The sequence below is a fragment of the Schistocerca americana genome, chromosome X (assembly GCF_021461395.2).
Source record: "Schistocerca americana isolate TAMUIC-IGC-003095 chromosome X, iqSchAmer2.1, whole genome shotgun sequence".
Taxonomy (NCBI): Eukaryota; Metazoa; Arthropoda; class Insecta; order Orthoptera; family Acrididae; genus Schistocerca; species Schistocerca americana.
The window spans coordinates 708,098,796-708,124,284 of record NC_060130.1 but is presented as its reverse complement, the minus strand read 5'-3'; the positions used below and the strand labels follow the sequence as shown (position 1 = coordinate 708,124,284).

At 43.7% G+C, this 25,489-nt stretch overlaps 1 protein-coding gene across 1 annotated transcript in view; it reads right to left on the bottom strand.

Moving 5' to 3' along the window:
• LOC124556612 overlaps nucleotides 1-25,489 on the bottom strand; it is a 126,637-nt gene that overhangs the window by 44,271 nt on the left and 56,877 nt on the right. Inside the window, exon 5 of the mRNA XM_047130579.1 lies at nucleotides 14,589-14,676. Within this exon, the coding sequence (XP_046986535.1) occupies nucleotides 14,589-14,676 (88 nt within the window). The remainder of the gene's footprint in view (nucleotides 1-14,588; nucleotides 14,677-25,489) is intronic.

Sequence of the window (25,489 nt, the reverse complement as noted above, 5' to 3'; positions counted from 1 at the left end):
CAACACAAACGCACCTCCATTTTCCTTCTCAAACTTCCACTTGATCACGAAAGCTATCCATCACATGCTAAGTATTAGTTCGCTATTCGATCGTGCAGAGAATGACAAAGTTAACTCAGATACATTCGTAGACTCCAACAGGCCTTTGCATTCAGACGGATGCTGTCATTAATGGGAACCGTGACCAATTCCCACCACAGGCCATGCATGCACGGAATCATTCTAGAAAACCGGTTACATATATTTTTAATCATTATACTTACAATTAAATGTTATGACCAAAGTCTCAATTGAACGGCAATCGACAATGAGCGAAGTATCCGAAATATACCCTGCTGAAGGCTGTGGCTCTGGAAACAGAAATACCGGGTGATCAAAAAGTCAGTATTAATTTGAAAACTTAATAAACCACGGAATAATGTAGATAGAGAAGTAAAAATCGACACACATGCTTGGAATGACATGGGGTTTTATTAGAACAAAAAAAAAAAACAAAGTTCACAAAATGTCCGACACATGGCACTTGGCAGCAAAACTGCTACCGTGACGGGTGAGAGGTACGCCGATATGTTACAGAATCGCATCATCCCCAGCCTGGCTGATTAACACCTGCTGGAACGTACGATGTGTATGCAGGCTGGCGCTCCACCCTGTGTTGCTAGACGCGTGAAAGATCTCTTGCGGCCCGCATCTCGTGGTCGTGCGGTAGCGTTCTCGCTTCCCACGCCCGGGTTCCCGGGTTCGATTCCCGGCGGGGTCAGGGATTTTCTCTGCCTCGTGATGGCTGGGTGTTGTGTGCTGTCCTTAGGTTAGTTAGGTTTAAGTAGTTCTAAGTTCTAGGGGACTGATGACCATAGATGTTAAGTCCCATAGTTCTCAGAGCCATTTGAACCATTTGATCTCTTGCGCGCGTCGGTTGGTGATGATCCTGTGCTCAGCCGCCACTTTCGTCATGCTTGGCCTCGCAGGTCCCCAGACCTCAGTCCGTGTGGTTATTTGCTTTGGGGTTACCTGAAGTCGCAAGTGTATCGTGATCGACCGACATCTCTAGGGATGCTGAAAGACAACATCCGCCAATGCCTGACCATAACTCCGGATATGCTTTACAGTGCTGTTCACAACATTACTTCTCGACTACAGCTATTGTTGAGGAATGATGGTGGACATATTGAGCATTTCCTGTAAAGAACATCATCTTTGCTTTGTTTTACTTTGTTATGCTAAATATTGCTATTCTGATCAGATGAAGAGCCATCTGTCGGACAGTTTTTGAACTTTTATATTTTTTTGGTTCTAATAAAACCCCATGTCATTCCTAGCATGTGTGTCAATTTGTACCTCTCTATCTACATTATTCCGTGATTTATTCAGTATTCAAATTTACACTGACTTTTTGATCACCCGGTACATGTACCTTCCTTACTACTGGACAGAGTCATTTTCTTTACACAAACACATACTTTATAAACCTGATGCTCAAATGCGAACATATCACGCATCACCTACTACTAAGTATAGTACTGTGTCAATAGCTGATTGCCTACCATACGAAATAATACTGACTAAAAATCAACGATGGGTGTGCATGTCTCTTATATTTCTTCCTGCGAGTGCTGCCACTGTGTCTTAGAAAGAGAGACATAATCGACCAGATGTTAAAAAAACCCGATCGCAACAACTACTGCATGTTACTGTCACAAGCGATCTTGGTTCTACAAGTGCACACAAGTATGCATGTTTAAAGCTATAAACGCTTTACGGAGTGAGATATGACATTACCTCTGAATGAGGTGGTTTTTTTTTCTGGACAAATATCGTTATGGTGATTGTAGTCATGTGTATTATCAGCCCACAATGCAACCTCGTGATAAAGTTACCACATTTTGAAAGTGATTCGGCTAAGGAACGTGGTATGTAAGCGGTAATTGCGACTCTCTCACACCATCTCAGCTAGATAATCCTATAGTATTTGTAGCGCATTATGTTTCGAGACCATATTAGAGGTTCCGCGGTATACGCACTGAGTTATAGGTGATGACTGTGAAGGAACACAAACAGTAGTAGTCAATGATGTGCTGAAGAAAATGTACACTATCTTATCAGATCTCTAGTGTTATGCTATCCTTTAGAAATGATGTCCATGATTTGTAATCGGGTCTTTCCATTCAAGCACATACTTGTGTTTGATCCTATTGACAATTCCTTTAATTATTACAACCACTACTCAATCATATTTCTGTCACTCTCATATCTCAAAACGAGTCACCTTTCCTGAACCTAGCTGCCCCCTACAGATCGTGCAACTGCTCCCATTTCTACTGCTCTCCGCCGGCCACGGTGGCCGAGCGGTTCTAGGCGCTTCAGTCCGGAACCGCGCGGCTGCTACGGTCGCAGATTCGAAACCTGCCTCGGGCATGGATGTGTGTGATGTCCTTAGGTTAGTTAGGTTTCAGTAGTTCTAAGTTCTAGGGGACTGATGACCTCAGATGATAAGTCCCATAGTGCTCAGAGATTCTACTGCTTTCCGCAAGTGAACGTTCCAATTTAATTCAGAACCGAGAATAAGTCAGAGAAAGACATATCCACCACCTTCTACAACCCATGTAGAAACAGAACGACCTGAGTTACTGCAACAGGATCATGTTTTGACAATTCGGTGGAAACTCGAGCAATGTGGTACGTCTCCAAACTAGACACAGATACTACAGCACGAAGCAGATCTGCTTCCATTCAAATCAGTCAGCCCAACATGCTATCATTTTTAATCTCTACCACCCAACAGAGAAAAATTACGACCTATAAAAGCTCAACTAACTGCATCTGATATACACTCCTGGAAATTGAAATAAGAACACCGTGAATTCATTGTCCCAGGAAGGGGAAACTTTATTGACACATTCCTGGGGTCAGATACATCACATGATCACACTGACAGAACCACAGGCACATAGACACAGGCAACAGAGCATGCACAATGTCGGCACTAGTACAGTATATATCCACCTTTCGCAGCAATGCAGGCTGCTATTCTCCCATGGAGACGATCGTAGAGATGCTGGATGTAGTCCTGTGGAACGGCTTGCCATGCCATTTCCACCTGGCGCCTCAGTTGGACCAGCGTTCGTGCTGGACGTGCAGACCGCGTGAGACGACGCTTCATCCAGTCCCAAACATGCTCAATGGGGGACAGATCCGGAGATCTTGCTGGCCAGGGTAGTTGACTTACACCTTCTAGGGCACGTTGGGTGGCACGGGATACATGCGGACGTGCATTGTCCTGTTGGAACAGCAAGTTCCCTTGCCGGTCTAGGAATGGTAGAACGATGGGTTCGATGACGGTTTGGATGTACCGTGCACTATTCAGTGTCCCCTCGACGATCACCAGTGGTGTACGGCCAGTGTAGGAGATCGCTCCCCACACCATGATGCCGGGTGTTGGCCCTGTGTGCCTCGGTCGTATGCAGTCCTGATTGTGGCGCTCACCTGCACGGCGCCAAACACGCATACGACCATCATTGGCACCAAGGCAGAAGCGACTCTCATCGCTGAAGACGACACGTCTCCATTCGTCCCTCCATTCACGCCTGTCGCGACACCACTGGAGGCGGGCTGCACGATGTTGGGGCGTGAGCGGAAGACGGCCTAACGGTGTGCGGGACCGTAGCCCAGCTTCATGGAGACGGTTGCGAATGGTCCTCGCCGATACACCAGGAGCAACAGTGTCCCTAATTTGCTGGGAAGTGGCGGTGCGGTCCCCTACGGCACTGCGTAGGATCCTACGGTCTTGGCGTGCATCCGTGCGTCGCTGCGGTCCGGTCCCAGGTCGACGGGCACGTGCACCTTCCGCCGACCACTGGCGACAACATCGATGTACTGTGGAGACCTCACGCCCCACGTGTTGAGCAATTCGGCGGTACGTCCACCCGGCCTCCCGCATGCCCACTATACGCCCTCGCTCAAAGTCCGTCAACTGCACATACGGTTCACGTCCACGCTGTCGCGGCATGCTACCAGTGTTAAAGACTGCGATGGAGCTCCGTATGCCACGGCAAACTGGCTGACACTGACGTCGGCGGTGCACAAATGCTGCGCAGCTAGCGCCATTCGACGGCCAACACCGCGGTTCCTGGTGTGTCCGCTGTGCCGTGCGTGTGATCATTGCTTGTACAGCCCTCTCGCAGTGTCCGGAGCAAGTATGGTGGGTCTGACACACCGGTGTCAATGTGTTCTTTTTTCCATTTCCAGGAGTGTAGAATTCACCTAGGCACCGATGCTGGCGCGATGATGCAAAGCTGCAATGGGGCTCCAGCATGGAGAAAGAGATTTTGCAGTGCTCCCCAGAATGGCGCGGCGTGCAGCCATCGAAGCATTCCTAACGGTGTACACAGCCCCTCACCGAATTTACACCTCAAACTGCTGCTGCTACTGCTTCCTGTGTGGCACGATCCTGTTAAATATACAAGCACTGCAGAGGCCACTTTAAAGTTTGATCACCTATACTCTAGGCAAATGATCGTATCCCACAGTCTCAAAAGATGCTCCCTCTGGTCCTGTTTAGTTGTTTGAAACATTGTTTTCTAACACGCTTTGGTACAATGCCAAACACTTCATTTTTCTGCCATGACTTCGAGCCCTGTGCCAGGTTCTAAACTGACATTAAGAAGTTCTGATCCATGGCCTTTCGCAGGAAACTAGGCAAAGCTGATTTTAAATAAAAGACACTTACAGCATAAGGAAACCGGAAGAGTTTGCTCGCATTGTGTAGAGTCTCCAAACTACAGTATGAACGTGATTCATGAGCTCTACATTTAGACTCGTCTCTCACACTGATGGAATAGCTGATAACTCTGGGTTTTGTTTCGACTGATTCCTCATATTGCAGCCATGTACGTGATCACTGTTTCGGTGCAATCCACCCCAGAACGTATAGCCCTGCCTCCAAAACTCTCTCTCCAACTCAAACAAACGATGTCAGTCAATCCTTATGTGGAGACCAACAGTGTGCCATCCAACGACCTTGTCACAGCGGTAACACTTATTCCCGTCAGATCACCAAAGTTAAGCGCTGTCAGGCTGGGCTAGCACTTGGATGGGTGACCAACCGGTCTGCTGAGTGCTGTTGGCAAGCTGGCTGCACTCAGCCCTTGTGAGGCAAAATGAGGAGCTACTTGATTGAGAAGTAGCGGCTCCAGTCTCAGAAACAGTCATAGTGCCGGGAGATCAGTGTGCTGACCACATACCACTCAATATCCGCATCCTGTGACGCGTATTGGCTGAGGATGACATGGCGGCCAGTCGGTTTCATGGCCTGTTCAGGAGGAGAAGGGAGGAGGAATAGCATGCATGCCAGTGCACGGATGGGATGGAAAAGACACCATCTATGTACTCTAATAATAAGCATCACAGTTGATAGCGTGAACAATTTTAGCAATTTTACAGTAACTTCAACACCTGCCAGTGATGTTACAGAATGTTTTCTCCAATTTCAGTATCATAGCTAAACTGATCCCTCTCCACTTTGTATCATTGCAAAGATGAATAGATGAATGTGCAGTATGTCCATTCAGTGTTCATTCTCGAACACATAAATCATGAAAGTATACCACACAGTGCTCCACATATTTCAATCACATCGAGCATAGTTTTTAATTTAAGATCTATCTCTCTGCGTATGGGAGTCACAGAGCATTCTCGTCGTCTTAGGTTACAATTAGAGAGTGAAAGACCCTCCTCACACTGTCATTGACCAACACTCCCTGTAGCACCATTAGCGAATTAATCTGCAACTGATCAGAAGTATACCGCTACACTCCATGCCTCATGAATGAACAGAGTTTTCTGGGATCTCACTCATCGAAGTGCATGAGATTTCTCGAGATGCGCCCATGTCGAGGAGCTTAGCTCTCCTTATCGATGTATAGTAACAGATTTCAAAGTGTCGTGATGTAATAGCATACGGTTAAAAAGAACAAGGAAAGTATGATTTTTATACACGATGGCTCTGCAGATGAATGGAATTCGACGCATTTTTACGTAAATCAACCAAGCTATCAACTCTAAAGTATTGTTCTAGAGTCTAGGATCGGTACCTGGAAAGTATTGGTAAGAGAGAGAACATTAACACATGCACTGCTAAGGCTACAACGTTCTGCGCTTAAAACGGGCTATAATGTTAGATCGCATGCATTTCCAAACTATCAGCACTATGGAATATAACGCTGTTAATATTCCAATGTAAGAAATATATTTCAAGCCCAGGAAATACATCCTTCTTCCAGATTTCTCTACGGTAAACTATCTTATCGAACCGTAAAACGAAAAAAAGCCTAATTCCTTAAAACATTGACTCTGTGTGATACGAGTACAATACAGCTTTCCAGAGATGTATAGCACCCACTGTTCACATCCGATCACGGTTCGGAAGTTATACTATACATGCATCAGCCCTATATAAAATGACCGTCAGTAATGGCGAATACCTCTTACAAGGAAACAGATAAACGCATAGCAGCAGCGTCCGACATGCGAAAATTACAAGTCATTCCGTCACTAACTCTGTAAACAGCACTTACGTCGGGCACATGTGTACACAGGGATTGCAGCGCCTCATAAGCACCTATCGCTAACTTAGTTATGACGCTGGAGTCTCGATTTTACACCCAAGATGCGATAGGGGGGGGGGGGGGGGAATCGCATAAATCAAAGTTCGTTTAGAGGAATGTGTAAAGTTTCATCACACATGAGATGGAAGTCCTCTGATGACTGCAGAAAGAAAGAAAAGGTGGATTGTGCTTCGATACCGACGACAACAGAAATTCGGCTGGTAAATTCGATAAGTGCCAATCATCATGTCGATTCATTCACATCCTTTGTGCTGGGATATAGGAACCTCTACACAGTGGTGAGAAAGTCTGCATTTGTTGAGAGCAACAAGGGCATCATGTTAGGACCACTGGGAAGAGTGCATTCGATGTTATTCTGTGCCATTTTCGTAAACAGGTTCTGTTAGGCAAGAATTTCTGTGCATACAAGCTGAGACATCACGAAAACTCCTACAAAATCGCATGTTAAGTATTTCTGGGACACTATAAATTTCCGTGCATACAAGCTGAGACATCATGAAAACTCCTACAAAAGCGCACAGTAAATACTTCTGGGACACTATAAAATTTCCGCAAGGTCGACTCAGTTCTTGTTTTTTACATAGTCACGTGGTATAAGATTGAGAACATTGTTAGATGCATTTGCGAAGGTTTGTAGCTACTCTGTCATCAACGGTGAAGACAAGTGCTGTCCAGAGGTGTCTCGCATATGGGGGCTGCTCCTTGGAGTTCTGCGACGTCAGTATAACAGTGGCTGGATACTTGAAAATAGATGCAACTTTATCCTGCATCTGGTGTCGGCTTTCGACTGTGACAGCGCCTGCGTCCCCGGCCGGTCACACCAGCATCAGTGCCTAGGTGAACATGTATCTTGCGAGGAATTCCTCAAGTGTTAAGTATGAAAGGGATGAAAAGGGCGCCATTGCCTCATGTGTGTGGGTCCTTAACAGGTGTCTATGTGTGGTTTGACATCTGATGACTGTGTCACTTCATATGTAGACTCCTGTGCGCTCTAGTGGACAGGGGGTGGCGGATGGTGCTTGTGCGTGCTGATCGTATTATTTAGGAGGAGTCTGCATGTCTGCACTGAAATTATTTCAGTAAATTAGGAGTTGTATGCTTGTCTGGAGAGCATTATTTAGGAGTAGTTTACAGGTCTGTTGGCTGCGTGGCGGGACCCTAGGAATGTCAAAGCATGTGTTTTGTGTCAGTGTGATAAATATACTCCATTTCTAATTAATTTGTTCGAATATAAATAGAGTAAACTCTTTACTTACTCTCCCCAGCAGCTGACCGCAGGCTGAGTCATTTTCGCACCATTTTGGATTACATCACAGGAGAGATGACAGCACCGTCTGGTGGCAGTAGTGTGTACTAGGTCAGTTGAAGTCTAGATCTCGTGGTGGAGACATTGCTTGTAAAATAAAAACTTATGTCCATCATAGGCAAAGTCGTTTCACGCCATTTCCCCCCACCATCTTGGATGACATAATGCACTGTGCACATTAGTACATGTAAGTGCACGTTAGTATACGTTAGTACATTCTAGTGCATGTTAGTGTTGGTAAGAGGACATGGCGCTCGGTTGAGGATCGTGATGGAGACTTTAACTGCTTCCTTCCTAGTCCAGGTGGGCACGGCATTGGCGAAAATTCATTCAAATTCCACGGTAGCACTCTATGGTGGTGTCAATATGTACTACGCCTCGTGGTGAACACAATGTATGCCGCCATCTTGAATAACGGTGGGCACGTCATCAGATGAAGTCATGGACGACAGCGCTCTCTGCTGGCAGTAGTGTGTACTAAGCGAGTTGGAGTCCAGACCTCCTGGCGGACACACTGGATGGTGGTGCTGTCTCTAATTGTTTAAATAAAGACTGGTGCATGATTTCGATAGTTGACGATTAGCATGCATGTTTGCAGATTCTTTTGGATGAATTATTATTTTGATAATTTAGGAGTTGTGTGGCTCTGTGCATGTAAATGTATTTACATTATGTATGAGGGGTTTGCATGTCTGTAGGCTGTGCAATGCGTTATTTTGACAATTTACAATTAGTAGGCACGTGTGTAGAGCATTATACATGAGTTATTTAGGAGTAGTTTGTAAGTCTGTATGCTGTGTGGCATAGCAGACCGTGTGTTCTGTATCACTGTGATAAATATACTCCATCCCTAAATAAATTGTTCCAAAATAAATAAAGTACACTCCCTCCTGTCTCCAGCAGCCCCGTGTAGGCTGATTCCATTTCCCATGAATCCCTAGGAAGAGGTGGCGGTCAGGTGACTGAGGTTAGTCCGAGTGTCCTTTCTTTCCAGCAATTTTCTTAGGTTGGTAGCGATACCCCAAGTGGCCTTTCTTTACTGCCAAAATTCAAATTTGGCGCCAGTTACTAGGAAGAGGTGGCGGTCGGGTGACTTAGGTTAGTGGAAGTAACCCAATTGTTCTATCTTCCCGCGATTTTCTTAGGTTAGTATAGATGACAGTGGTGTGATGCGTTATCCTGTTGGAATTTGAACTTCATGCGATTTTTATGGGGGAGGTGAGGAGGGCGTGGCACTTTCTCGCCAAAATTCAAACTTCCCGCCAAAATCCACCATCTTGAATGGCGTCATGGCAGCCACCTTGGATGACTTATGTGCTGTTGCGAAGTCTACATGCCGCCATCTAGAATGACGTCATCGCCGCAATCTTGGATACATCTGGCAACAATGCAGAGTGTGCTGATACCCCCTTGTTCCAATACTGTCAATGATACAATTGCCTGTTTCTGATCACGCTTGAGTGTGTCATCCCTCTTTCCTAAACCATATCCTCAAGGTTGTTCTGACATATTCCAACCTCTGATCTTTGTAATTCTGTTAGAGGCAACAGTGGTCTTAAATGACAAGCGGAACAGTTTGGCCGGCCGAATTGGCCGTGCGGTTCTAGGCGCTGCAGTCTGGAACCGCGAGACCGCTACGGTCGCAGGTTCGAATCCTGCCTCGGGCATGGATGTGTGTGATGTCCTTAGATTAGTTAGGCTTAACTAGTTCTAAGTTCTAGGGGACTAATGACCTCAGAAGTTGAGTCCCATAGTGCTCAGAGCCATTTGAACCCATTTTTGAACAGATTGGATAGTGTCTTAAAAAGAATTTATAAATCTGTCAGGTTTGATTTCATGTGGAAACGGAAGTGCCCAGCAACTTCATTTATTTAAATCAGTAAAGGGTTCAGGAATCCTGTTATAAATGAACATCACTAAAACTAAAGTAAGGATAGTAGAGTGGAGTCGAATTAAATCTGGCAATGAAGAGGAAATTAAATTAGTAACTGACACACTAAAAATATGAATAGTATATGACGGTTGCTTCCTGGCAGAAAAGTAGCTGACTATGGCAGAAGCACGTGGGGTACAAAAGGCGACCGACAAAACCAAGAAAAGTGTTTCTGAAGAAGAGAACGTTATTGATACTAAATATCAATTATCTGTTGCGAATTTTTTTTCTGAAGGAAATTGTCAGGAGTATAGCTTCGTATGAAAGTGGGACGAGGCTGATATAGCGTTCAGAGAAAAAGAGAACAGCATATTTTGAAATGTGGTGCTACAAAATAATGTTGACTATTAGATAGGTAGCTCAGTAACTAATATGGAGGTACTGAATCGAACTGGGAAAAAATTATGGCACAGTCTGCATAAAGGAAGGGGTCAGTTGATAGGGCACATCTTAAAGCATCAAGGAATAATCAGTTTCGTAGTGAAGGCAAATGCGGGGCTTAAGAATTGCAGAGGGACACCAGTGCTTGAATAAAGTAAGCAGGTTAAAATGGATATAGGTTGTTGTAGTTATGCAAAGATTAAGAAGGTTGAACAAAATAGACTAGTTCGAGCGCTGCATCAAGCCAGTCTTCGGACCGATAACCAGAACAACAATAATTACTTTAGTTTACATCACTAGAGAACCTGTCATATTGGCCCTCAAACCGGTTCGTAAGCCCATAGCCGCAAACTCGCAGCTACGAAGTGCAATAGAGTAAAATGGTTCAAATGGCTCTGAGCACTATGGGACTTAACATCTGTGGTCATCAGTCCCCCAGAACTTAGAACTACTTAAACCTAACTAATCACACACATCCATGCCAGAGGCAGGATTCGAACCTGCGACCGTAGCAGTCCCGCGGTTCCGGACTGAGCGCCTAGAACCGCGAGACCACCGCGGCCGGCTGCAATAGAGTAAGAGCCGGTGACATCTGTTCGCTGGACAGCTTGTCTCAGTGAGCTCACACGTTTAAAGACCGTTAACAGTCCAGTACTGTTAGTTAAAATGCCATGACGATGAAGGAGAAAGTTCTACGAAAGTTAGCAGATGGGATGTACGTTCTATTGGACAGACCACTTAACGATTCCAGTAGGGATAATTTCAAGACACTAATTTTATTATGAACTAGATACTCGCAATACGCCCTCCCACCCACTCCTCCCTCTCCGTCCATTCAGCTTCGCACGAGTGGCACTAAGTATCTATGTACGGACGACTTGTCTGGCGTAGCAATAATTCTGTTTACGGATCATTGCATGCCGGCCTCTGTGACCGAGCGGTTCTAGGCCCTTCAGTCTGCAAATGCGCGACCGCTACGGTCGCAGGTTCGAATCCTTCCTCGGGCATGGATGTGTGTGATGTCCTTAGGTTAGTTAGGTTTAAGTAGTTCTAAGTTCTAGGGGACTGATGACCTCAGATGTTTAAGTCCTATAGTGCTCAAAGCCATTTGAACCATTTGATCATTGCGTAGTGTCAAGATAAAAATTCAGAGAATATTTTAGGTAATTGAATATCATCACTGTCACATAAGAAACATTTTTAAGCAGGGTATTGGTGTTTGGAATGACATCTCATGACAATGATGGGAGTTGTGAGCTACTGAAAACCTGGTCCGCCAGTTGGGAAGCCTGTTCGGAACGAGTTATAGTCACTTGCCGGCCGCCCGGCTGCAGTGCCAGTACGGTGCAATCCGCCCTACCGGCAACACTCCTTACACACTAATTCTATACCAAAAAAATCAGTTCTTAATATCTGATACGGCGTGAATCGCAAGTTGTTTAGAAAGTTGGTAGTAGTTAATGCCGGTCTTCAGGTAATGGTAGCCTGCGCAAGCCTGGCGCAGCAATCAGGCGGCCAATATGTATGGATTATTCACTGCTAGAAGACAATGGAATAATTTTCACAGCCAAGGGGGACTGTAATTCATTATAATTCACCGAATTTGCACGAAATATTTGTAATTTATGTGCACAAATCTTCTTTGTGAATCAGTCTATCTATTAATGAAAAACGTATCAGTATCCCTGCAATAGTTCTAATCTCAGATGAAAGAGGTGTGCAAGCGCATTTTATTACATTTTTATGAAGTCTCCCATGTCCACTCTTACAGCCATTTGAAATGAGAGTGCTTAAGTTTATTTTCACACCTCTTTCAGTTTCGTAACAATGGGAAATAAAAAAATAATTCACTCATTAAAAAGGAAAAGATCTTCAGGTACAGATAACATCTCTAGCAAGCTGTTAAAAGCCTGCAGTAATGAAGTAAGTGTAGTATTTGCTCACATTTAAAACACATCTCTTTGTGAAGGAGTTGTTCAAAAATGGTTCAAATGGCTCTGAGCACTATGGGACTCAATTGCTGTGGCCATAAGTCTCCTATAACTTAGAACTACTTAAACCTAACTAACCTATGGACACCATACACATCCATGCCCGAGGCAGGATTCGAACCTGCGACCGTAGCGGTCGTGCGGTTCCAGACTGTAGCGCCTTTAACCGCTCGGGCTCTCTGGCCGGCGAGGAGTTGTTCCAGAGAGGATGAAATATGCCACTGTGAGACCTTTTTACAAGTCCGGCGATGCTACAGATGTCACGAATTATCGTCCTGTCTCTCTGTTAACAACATTTTCAAAGGTTCTTGAGAAAGCAGCGTATAACAAGATTGTGGCCCACCCAGATAACCATAATATTATTAACCTTAGACAGATTGGTTTTCAAAAACGGGTTTCGACAGAGCGAGCCAGATACTCACTCACAAAAGATATCTTTGATTCTATTAACAGTACGATGTCACCAGTTGGTGTCTCCTGTGACCTTTCCAAGGCTTTTGACTGCAAAACACAGCCGGCCGCAGTGGTCTAGCGGTTCTAGGCGCGCAGTCCGGAACCGCGCGACTGCTACGGTCGCAGGTTCGAATCCTGCCTCGGGCATGGATGTGTGTGATGTCCTTAGGTTAGTTATGTTTAAGTAGTTCTAAGTTCTATGGGGCTGATGACCACAGATGTTAAGTCCCATAGTGCTCAGAGCCATTTGCAAAACACAAGATACTCTTAGAGAAGGCCTTGAAGGCCTATCATTATTGAATCAAAGAGTCTATAGGTAATTGGTTAAAATCATATCTCGAAGACAGAAACCAAAAGGTGGTCCTACATGGCTGCAGCAATGGATCTCTTAACACAGTGACTTCTGAATGGGGCAAAATACTGCATGGGCTTCCCCAGAGACCTATCCTTGGGCCCTTGCTGTTTTTAATATATGTTAATGATATGTCCCTGTCCATTAGTAAAAAATGTGAATTCACGATGTTTGCTGATGATACAAGCATTGTGTAGATAGTACTTCCGCAATTGATCTAGAGCCTGATGTTAATGACATACTCAGAGAAGTTACAGCTTGGTTTACAATTAATTCTCTTTCTGTTAATATTTCTAAAAAAATTTATTTTATTCAGATCCACACTAAAAATAAAAGTCCAGAAGGCATAACTATTGCACAAGACAACCAGGTACTACAACACGTGCACTCCACTAAATTCCTAGGAGTTCATATCGACAGTAAGCTCAACTGGGAACATTTATGTGTCCTTGACTCTAAAAAGGCTGTCATCAGCAACTTTTACTTTAAGAATCATAGCTTATCTTTGAGACATAACCATTTTATAATCAGCTTATTTTGGGTACTTTCACTCATTAATGAGTTATGGAATAATCTTCTGGGGCGATTCACCAGTCTAAAAAAAATCCTAACACCTCAGAAGCAGAATTATGGGTGGTGTTTCTCCAACAACCTTATGTGTGAAGAGTTCACACAGCTAGGAATACTGACAACAACAAGTCAGTACATAGACTCTCAGATGAATTTTTTCTTCAAAAACTATGGTCAGTATGAAACGAATTGTTCATACCACAACTATAACACTAAAGGTAAAGATGATCTCCATTTTGAACTAAAAAATTTGTCACTTGTACAGGAGGGAGTAAAGTATGGTGCTATTAAGACTTTTAAGCCACTGCCTAACTAACGTTAAAGAAATATGTGCTTGACCATCCACTGTACTCCTTAGAGGAATTCTTTACCAGAAATAATTAAAAGTTGCCATACACACTTTTAATGCACTTCTTGCATAACAAGATACATCTTGTTATTCATTTATCAGATGAGAGATACGACACTATGTTAATTTTAGACAGTGAATTACAATACTAGATAAATGTTAGCTTGTAAATAAGAAAAATTGATACTTACTATTATTTATATTATTGAACTATGTTATTGTTATACCATAGTATTAATTGTATTTGTATAATTGTATTGACATGTTCCACATGCAAGTGAATTACTCGCATGCACTGATCCATGGAATACTCTTACAAAACAAAAAAATAATAATTGCTCTCACTTGTTTTATGACAATTTTAACCACATTCGTTCCTGCTATCTTTTCTATGATCGCTGACAACCTCGCCGTTCAGCTCCTATAAACCAGAAATGCACGTACGCGCGCACGCGCGCCCACACACACACACACACACACACACACACACACAATACGAATCACAGCCACAAGGGACTATCCTACAGTCACAATGCTAGATTTCTGCATTGTGGTAACGCTTATTAACGAGAGTAAAACAGACTTTAGTTTGGGACCTACGACTACAGAAGAACAAAAGTATTTGTTTACCTTGACAGGTCTCTTATACTTCATCTCTAGTATATTATTTCTCTCGTTGTGATTGACAGTAAATAGTTGCACTTGTTCAACGGATTTTCTGAAATAAAAATGAAAATGTAGTTATACAAAAGTAATCGTAATATCACTCATCGTTATTAAAAGTTGAGGGGTTAGGGTATGAATAATTTCACATAAAGAAGTTCATATTCGCGAGTATCCAAGTGTGAATCTTTATGAAGCCCCTTTCTATTTTTATATTGTTTCTAATCTACACATTACACAACTGACCAAGAGTCCATAAATGTATTGTTGGCACAATTACTGTTTGAAAACGATTACAATGCTTCCAACAGTATTTACAGGACTTTCGAACGTCGCATCATTAGACTGTTTCCCATTTCAGCTTTTTGCAGTTGTACATGTAATTGGTCACAAAAGAGTGTCAATGATCATAGAGCGAACGACCGACGAGTTTTATTTTTAATTCATTAGTAAACATCAAAAATTACTGTAGCAAAGTCCAGGAACTTCTGTTGCTGATCAACAGAGCCAATGGAGAACACCAAGTTTAGTTGACGTCACCTCTTATGAGAGGTGTAGCACTGCGTTTTAGTGACTGCAACGGGTAGATTCGTGCAGTCTGTAGCGCAGTAGTCATCTGTTTGTTTGTTTTGGACGGCCACTAGCCGTTGGTCACAGCCAGTCAGCCGCCATCCTTCATGTGTAAGACATCAGGAGACTAGCAAGTGGCATATTTAGCTTTTCTGTTTGTGTTCACAGTTTAATTCTTAAATTATTTGCGTGCTTTCAAAATTTAATTCTTAAGTTCATTGGGTATTTTTGTATTTTGGTGGTACAGTATCGCGTATTGATAATGGTGTGTACTTTCACCCAATCAGTAGCGCAGTAGTCATTTGCTTGTTTGTTTATTTTGGACGGCCAGTAACCGCTGACCACTGCTCAGTCACCTGCAAGCCTACGATAGTGAAGCACCAGGTGACTAGCGAGTGACATATTTAGCTTTTTCTGTTTGTTTTCAAAGTCTAATTCCGGAGTTAGCAGTAGAAGAATGGATAGAGTGTGTGCAAGAAGACCTGGCCGCAGTTCCCGAACAGCTGAAGACGCTTATGGCCATGGTCATCCGTCTGCAGGCTGCTGCCTCGGGGTGTGGCACTTCGCTTGGGACACCTCAGGTGTCCCTTGTTGCGTCCATGGGCTCTGCGGTAGTGACACCTTACAGAGTATACGACGAGAGGGATCCGCGTTCACTGCAGGGTGAATGGCGTGTTGTTACGTGGTTGTGTCGTTAGGGGCACAGTTTGGTTTCTCAGGCCATCCTAAATCCAGATGGGCGACTGGCAGAGATGATGACTGCTGGCGTCCCTTGTGGAATGCAAGCAGAGCTCACAATTTGCAGCATCGTTCCCAGAACTGATCGAAGTCCTTTGGTTTGGAGCCGACTGGAAGGTCTCCGTCGATTCTGTGACAGTCTTAGCTACAGATTTCTGGACCTGCATTATGGAGTGGAGAACTGTAGAACTTCCCTTGATAGATCAGGAGTGCAATACACAAAGGAAGCGGCTACTCAGGTAGCTGAGAACTTGTGGAGTGCACATTCGGGTTTTTAGACTGGAAAGTGCTTTAAAATCCTTTGATGAGTACTCGGCATTTGACACGCACAGGGCACAGCCAGACCGCGTACGGAGTGGAGACACTTCGACTGCCAAACTTTTAACAGTAAATTGTGGAAGTATTCGTAACAATGTCCCTGAACTTGCTGCCCTCTAGCACATTTATTACACTCACATTATTCTCGTAAACGAGACCTGACTGAAGCACGAAGTAGAAAGTTCCGAAATATTTATCGAGGCACGGAACTTATATCGAAAAAAGGCAGATTAGATGCCATAAGAGGGGCAGTGTTCATTGCAGTCGACAAAAATGTTGTGTCTATCGAGGTCGAAATTGAGTCTGACTTTGAAGTTATCTGGACACGAGTAGCAATGCTAAGTGAGCTCAAGTTAATAATCGTATATTTTTACCGGCCACCTGATTCCACTATAGCAGTTGTGGAACCATTCAAGAAAAGTCAACGTTCAGTAGCGCGGAATTAACCAGATCATGTGGTTTTAGTTGGAGACAGCTTTAATCTACCGACTATAGACTGGGACGTCTATGGATTCACTGCGGGTGGTACAGACAGACAGCCTTGTGAAGTAATTTTGAACGTGTTTTCCGAAAACTGACTTTAACAAATAATTAGACAACCCAAACTCATTGGAAATATTTCAGACCTTGTAGCTACAAACAGGCCTGACCTTATCGATAGTCTCGGTATAAAAACAGGGATTAGCGATCATGATGTCATCATAACGACGATGGTTTCTAAAGTTAATAAATCCTTCAAGGAGGTTGGGGAAGTATTTACGCTAGAAAAAGCAGATAAGCAGTTGTTAGCGTCCCACTTAGAAATTCATGCGTCTGTAAGTAAAAAAAAAAAAAATAGTAAGAAACCATTCACGCAGAAGGATCGTATAAACATATCGTCGTTTGACTGTCGTACAAACTCCCGCATTGAGGACAGCCCACATCTCGTGGTCGTGCGGTAGCGTTCTCGCTTCCCACGCCCGGGTTCGATTCCCGGCGGGGTCAGGGATTTTCTCTGCCTCGTGATGGCTGGGTGTTGTGTGCTGTCCTTAGGTTAGTTAGGTTTAAGTAGTTCTAAGTTCTAGGGGACTGATGACCATACATGTTAAGTCCCATAGTGCTCAGAGCCATTTGAGCCATTGAGGACACAGAAATAGGCGTCAGTGGAGTCGTGAAGCAACATAAATAGTTGAAAACAAGTAAGTTGCCAGGTCCAGATGAAATTGCAGTTCAGCTGTACAGCGGTACCCTGCGGCATTGGTCCCTTACTTGGACTGCATATATTGCGAATTTCTTGCGCAGCGCAAAGTCCCAAGCGGCTGAAAAATAAAGCACAGGTGACTCCCGTATATAATGAGGGTAAAAGAACGGACGCGAATGATTACAGGTCAATATTCTTAACATAAGTATGCTGCAGAATTCTTGGACACATTCCTAGTTTGAACGTAATATATTTCGTTGAGACAGAAATGCTTTTGTCCGAAAATGGGCACGGATTAAGAAAGCGTTGCTCGTGCGAAACTCAGATTGCCCTTTTCTCACATGATAGCCTAGAAACGATGGATGGGGACCAATAGGCAGATTCTATATTCCTGGATTTCCGGAAAGCGTTCATACGGTGCCCCACTGCAGACTGTTGACCCGTGAATACTGTTTAGGTTCCCAGATATGTGAGAGGCTCGAACAGTTTTTAAGTAATATCCTCGACGGCGAGTGTTTGGCAGAGACAAGGGTATCGTTAGGAAGGGCCCAAGGAAGTGTGAAAGGACCACACTCATTGTCTATGTACATAACTGATCTGACAACAGGGTCAGCAGAAATTTACAGCTGTTCGTTGATAACGCTGTGGTGTACGGGAATTTGTTCTTGAGTGACTGTAGGAGGATACAGGATAACTTAGACAGAATTTAAAGTTCTTGAAATGAACGAAAGATTGCTCTAAATGTAAATTAATGCGGATGAATGCGAAAAACAATCCTGTAACGTTCTGAAACAGCCTTAGCAGGGTGCTGCTTGACACAGTCACATGGACTGAATATCTAGGCGTAACATTGCAAGGCGATACGAAATGAAATGAGCATGTAAGGTGGGTAGTAGGGAAGGCGAATGGTCGACTTCGTTTTATTGGGAGAATTTTGGGAAAGTGTATTTCATCGATAAAGGAGACGGCATATGGAACGCTATCGTTGTCCGTTATCAAGTAATATTCGAGTGTTTTGAACTCTCAGCAAGACATCAAAGCAGTTCAGAAGTGTGCAGTTAGATTTGTTACCAGGAGGTTCGATCAGCCTGTGTTACGAAGATGCTTCCTGAAGTCGCATGGGAATGCCTGGAGGGAAGACGACGCACTTTTCGTGAGACTCTGTTGTGGAAATTCAGAGAACCGGCATTTGAGGCCGACTGCAGAACGAATTAATTGCCACCAACGTATATTTCGGGTAAAGACCGCGAAGATAATATGTGAAAAATTAGGGCTCGTAAGGAGGCTTTTAGACACTCGTTTTTCCCTCGTTCTGTTGGCAAGCAGAATAGGAAAGGAAATGACTAGTAATGGTACGTGGTACCCTCCGTCATGCACAGTATGGTTGCTTGTGGTGTATGTATGTAGATGTAGAATATGCGGAGGTTCTATTTTGCTACATGAGAAGCCTAACAATGATATCTGTAATGTCTTAGCAAAGCTATTCGCGTTGATAAGGCAGCTAAAGAAGTCACCTGGACTGCACCAACTGAGCTGCAAAATATCCGTTGTTGCCTCTGTTCGGCGGGCATTTTGAATGAGTGCGGGCCATCGCGGATTCCAGTGGACGGGTATATTCTTAATGTTCAATACGAAGTGCAAAATGTTGAAAACTAATGCACGAATCATTTTAATTTATTCCACTATTGTCTCCATTGTGGTACGTCGGTCTTCTACCACAAGGGCACCACTTCTCTTGCGATTTCCAGGTGTTGACAGAGAGATGATCTGCCACTTCGTTCTTCGTCATTGACTGTTCTGACCCGACTAGAAGCATCTGCATCACCTATCCACTGTGCCATATGATGTTGCATTCTTGCCGTACACTTTACTAACTCAGCAACAACTGTTGCAGCGTCGTTCCCCTTCAGAGGCACAAAATGAATTAGCGCACAATATTGCACTTTATCGCTGGGCAGCGCCATCTTGGTCCCTCTACTCCAGCAGTTTGGTATGGTACTGTGGCGCAGAAATTTCAATGTTTACCATGACTGCAAGCATACATGTACCTGCAAACAATCAAAAAATTAATTACGTAAACATACGTCTTTATGATGATAATTAAAATTGTAGCTATCTTTTGTACTGTAGGGCTCGTTGCTATAATTCTGCTACTTGACGTAACTACTAGAGCAGCACTTCGCTACCATGTCCATATCGGTGCACTAGCACAACTGCTTGGTCAATAGCCAGTGGTATTACTGTACCCTGGAACGCTTTGGTGGCACTGTGGCACGGGCAGAAAGTAACACCAGGGGCGTCTGCTTATTGAAAAGCCTGCCCTGATGCATATAACTAGTGGCCGTCCAGCTGACATCGAATCAGCAACCACTGTAGAGCGGGCTACCACTGTGAGTGCGTCGTCGCTCATCCGGCACCCGCTGGAGCAACATTCTCCATTCCCCATACTATGGGACTGCCTGCTTGGTGGGAGGAGGCGGGCACCTGCACCGCTAGGCCAAGGATCACTCTGAGGCCCTCCCAGCTGCAGATCCGCTGGGCTTCTGCCAATGCCAAATACCTTTCAAGTGCTCGTTGCTGCTATAGTTCTGCTTTCCATAGTTAGCTAGCACAATATTTCGCCTCCAGTCTCATATTGATAATACACTGGCTGAACTGCTTGGTCAATGCTGAAACCCGGGACGCTCTGGCGACATTGTGGCAGATGGTGTATGTAACGCCTCGGGATGGGGAGGGGGGGGGGGAGAGGATGGAGAGGATTGTTTATCAGCGAATCTGCCGTAACACACATAAAAACTGGCCATCCACCCAGCAAGTAGCATGGAATCGGCATCGGCAACTATTGAAGAGTGGGCGTCGTCGCTCACTCACCACTTGTAGGAGCAGCTATCTCCATTCGCCATTCCACATGAATGCCTGCTAGAGGGTCTAACTGTGGCACTGATGTGCTGAGGGTCGAACCGAGCCCTCTCAGCCGTCAATCCACTGGGCATCCACTAATGCCAGACACCACCAATCAGATGCAAGGCCGGGGTTCGTATCCGAATGTCACCACCGCCGACGCACCCCACGGCGGACCGCCAGCACGTCTTGCTAACGACTTAGACCGTAGCGCCAGCATCTGACGCAGTTCCACGACACAGCCCAGGAAAGCTTGCCGTGCAGGGTCGCCACGCTACTGGGCTGTGCTGGGCGTAGCAGCCTGTAGGCTTCTGCACGACTATGTATCTTCCATCAAGGACGGTGGGTTCGAAGCTTACTCCACACCCATCGGACGTTTCTTCTGCAGTAAATTGTTGAAATAAATAAATGAATCAGCTAACTGCAAGGTGAATGTGACTGCAACTACGCTCGCCTACCCACTAAAGAACCCGAGATCTCACAGTGCAGTCCAGAAGGTTAAATATTGTAACCATCTTGATTGTTACCTTTGTGGTGAGCAAATGTGGATGGAATGTTCATCAGCTTACACAGCAGAAGGCATGATGAGGCGTCGCAACCCTCTAGACCAGGGGTCGTCGACGCCTTAGTACTTGCAGCAGAGCCAAGCCTTTGGCACTGAGGAACTGCACATCAACATTTACTCATATATTTAAACCTTTCGTTTTACTTCAATACAAAGAAATGAATATGTGGCATAATAAAATTTTTATTTCACTAATTTAAGCACTTTTACGAATAACAAGTCCTTCTGTAATAAAAGTGAGCTAAAATTTTTGCATCACTACCTACTTATGCCGTAGGTTACAGCGAGACTGACACAGTTACCTGGGTGCTCAATTTTGTTTTCACTAACAAGCGGACCATCAGACCCGTTAATCACGGATTTTGAGCCGGCTGGTTTGGCCGAGCGCTTCTAGGAGCTTCAGTCTGGAACCGCGCGACCGCTATGGTCGCAGGTTCAAATCCTGCCTCGGGAATGGATGTGTGTGATGTCATTAGGTTCGTTAGGTTTAAGTAGTTCTAAGTTTTAGGGGACTGATGACCTCAGATGTTAAGTCCCATAGTGCTCGGAGCCATTTGAACCATTTTTGAACGGATTTTGATCAATCTTGGTTATGTTGTAGAGGGACCAGTTCTGAGAACCTGGCTAGCCGCTTTTCATGCGACGGCCCTAGTTTTCGAGAAAATCGATGTTAAAGTTTTATGCATAGCCGATCTCGCATACCCGTAACGTGAGATCTGTTTCGACCAAGCGAGCGTGTTGTGCAGCGGCTAAGGTTAACGCCTCCCACAATGGCCTTATGCATTCAAATCTTGTCTGCGCACTTTTTTTCTTACAATTTCATCATACAGAATATCTCTAATTTTGACCCTTATTATGAAATTTATGCTGATCAAACCGCCTGTCAATATCAATCGATGTACAGTACCTTGCGAAATGAGGAGAGAAAACCGTTCCTGAGCAGAAAAAATATCTGAACAAGATTAGGAATTCGGTCACAGCATAGTATGCATCAGGAAGATATTACATTTTCTTATGTATACAACAACCATCCAGGAACAAAAGAATCGACTAGTTGATTCACAAATTAAAAAAAGAAATGATTGTAACTTACACGAAATCAGGGTAGTTCACAAAAGTGCTGTATGAAGAGTATCCAAAATCTGTCATTTTTCCGTCCGTGGGAGAAGAAAAATTTCCTTCTATTATTGATTATTGCGGAGGGCAGACTGATCAGTCAATTTACGACCATATCTTTGTAAATGAAGGAAAAGTATCCACCTGCACAATAAAAATCATCCCATTGAAATGTAACACACTTTGCCTAAAATGTGATGTTTATTTTTAAAGGTAGGTTAAAATTTTCAAGCAAAAAGTTCAAAATATTTCCGACTTCGTAAAGACTAATAGGAAAATCACTTAGAGAGAAGATTCCATAAAAATACATTCGTTAATTCTGCATCGGTTTCCTGCACCTGCTTACACAGGGTGATCAAATATGCATGGTTTACATTGAAGTTGATCGACGAGAGAACAATATTTCTGAATTTAATCGAACTGCGTTTTCCGGTATTCCTTCTGAAAAATCCGTGTGCCTTCAAAGCAGTAGCTTTCATTAAATCTGCATTGCGGTCTACGAATTTGTATTTCGTTTGATTCTGCGACAAATACCATCCGGAATTCTGTTCTAGCGCGGCAAGCGGTAGCGAGTAAGGCGATCCTGTAATCTATTCTGTAACAAACGGAACACACATTCAAAGAAATTTTTTCTGTAAAGATTCATTTATTAATGAAATTACTACGACTAAATGACTAATTTTGAATAATTTTGAATGACATATACTATTTAATGATATTCTGTGCGATGGGCGGCCGTGTTGGCCGAGCGTTTCTAGGCGCTTCAATCCGGAACCGCGCGACTGCTACGGTCGGAGGTTCGAATCCTGCCTCGGGCATGGATGTGTGTGATGTCCTTGGGTTAGTTAGGTTTAAGTAGTTCTAAGTTCTAGGGGACTGACGACCTCAGATGTTAAGTCCCATAGTGCTCAGAGACATTTGAGCCATTTTCTGTACGATGAAACTGACGAAAGAAAAAAGTTCACGGGAAGGTTCTGAGCTCGCGCTGCCAGCGTGGTAGCCGCGAACCTTAGCCGCTGGGCTACGCTCGCGTGGTTGAAATCGGTGCAGCGTTAAAGATATAGAAGTTACGCATAACACTTTTCTCAAAAAGTAGGGGCCGCCGCATGAAAAGCCGCTAGGCAGATATTCAGGACTGGTCCCTCTACACCAGGACTAAAATCTTCAAAATTCGTGATTAACAGGGCTGATGGTCCCTTGTAAGTGGCAGGAGAATGGTAAGCACTGTTCCAGGTTTTTGCCATCGTTAGACTTTCCGATAAACGTAGCTGATAGTTCTCAGTTGTTGCAGGCTCTTATTTGTACAGACTGTCTCGAGATCTAATGTCAGTTATTCCATGTCGCTTTAAAAATGGAATGCGTCATACTACAAACTTGTGAAGTTTAGAATTCTTGACAAAACAGGTTCCTGTGACAAACACCACAGGACTTTGCCGCACAGTAAAACAACGCTGCAAAACGTTTGGAAAACCTGTTCGACGTTGAACTTGTCAGTGGAATCTCACAACATAACACAGCGACATTCGCAAGATCGAATGAGCACACTAACGTATCTGAAGAGGTTGAAAATTAAAATAAATATGTACAAAAATCTTACAGAAGTGCTTTCATACATGGCAGTCAGAGCTGTAAAGGTACACTGGTTGCATTTAAACTACTGAAACGAACGTAAAACAAGATCACAAAAACAGCGCTAAGAGAGCTAGACTGTCACTAACCTTAAGTCAAAAGAAGTCAGGTTATCCGACTGTTCACCTACATCGTTTGGTGCGGTGTATGTGAAGAATTGAGGCGAGTATTAGTCACAATGTAAATTAAACAATCTCAATCGACAATATTGTGACGTAAGTTGGTAATAATGCACAGCGACTGGAGTGGAGAAGAACATGTAATTTAAGAGTTATGCCAATTTGTAATACACAAAATGTGGTTCAGTAAAACAGATCTACATATACACCCAATTCTTCTGACAATTATCTATTATTTTCTGTGCCACACAGTCATGCCTACAATAATCATAAACATTATTGTCATTGAAACAAATGGTTGGAATTCCGTCGAAAGTCGCATTAAGAAATATCCTTTATTTCTTGTCGGTGACTAATTTCGGACATTATATCCATTTTCAAACTATGCGTCTCTGTAAGTAATTAAAATACAGTCAAATACGCATGCTTGGAAATAGCCACAGCAGACAATCTAGAATGGCAATCCAGATAGTTAAGCACAGAGAGAACCAGTAAATAAATAATTCTTCTTCGCCGGCCGTGGTGGCCAAGCGGTTAAAGGCGCTACAGTCTGGAACCGCGCGGCCGCTGCGGTCGCAGGTTCGAATCCTGCCTCGGGCATGGATGTGTGTGATGTCCTTAGGTTAGTTAGGTTTAAGTAGTTCTAAGTTCTAGGGGACTGATGACCTTAGAAGTTAAGTCCCATAGTGCTCAGAGCCATTTGAACCAATAATTCTTCTTCATGTGACTTTCGACGGAATTCCAAGCATTTATTTCAATAAAGGGATAGTTTCTGACTTATTTCACCTCCAGTATGCTGAAGGCCCATAAAAACTATTATTTTCAGTTCAAAACAGCTAACAGTTGATTTCCCCTTTAGGGCCTAAGAAATGTGACTACGGTATCCCTGATAGCGAGGGGCACTTAGTATACGTTATATGGACAACCTGTCTTTATACATAACAATGAAATAAGCTGATCGCGTCGTAACTACCGGCTCTTGTTTTTTAATTTATTATTTTAGAATGTGTTTTGTTGTACGAGACACACAAAATCTCTGCTGGTTTTGTTCGTGTATCATGATCACACCAACGATGGTTCTAAACAGACTGACAGCCGACTCTGCTAGCACACCATTAGGATGCGAACATGTCGTGTTGATTGTAGGGTCTGAGATCCAGAAAAATCATTAGTATACACAAAAAGATGGCCTAGCAATGGGAATTTGTCTTGCGAGAACACTTGCGAACGTGTTTGTTATCCATGTAGAAAGGGTGGTTTTTTTTTTTAAAGAAATATAAAGAGACTACCCACAAAATCATATATTATACACGATATTTAGATGACACCTTGATCCTTTTTAACGGTAGCATTGAAGATACACATTACATGCACAAGCAGATAAACAGCATGGACGAGAATTTGACGTTTCCTATGGAATTAGAATCGCTAAATAGTACGAACTTCCTCCACGTAAAAGTAATAAATAATAATTCGAATCATAAATTTGGAATTTGCGTGAAGCCTACAACAACTTAAATTAACAGCAGCTATTTTCACCCTACTGGACATAAAAGAGCGTTCTACGATGAATCGTTTTATGAATCTCCCGTTCGAAAAGACGAAACTGATAAAGAGCTAATGACATTAGAAGCCATATTGGCAAATAACTGTCACGATTTAAACACGGTTAGTGAAATGTACCAGAACAGGCTCATAACGAAAAAGTCAGTAAGAAATAACGAAATGAAAA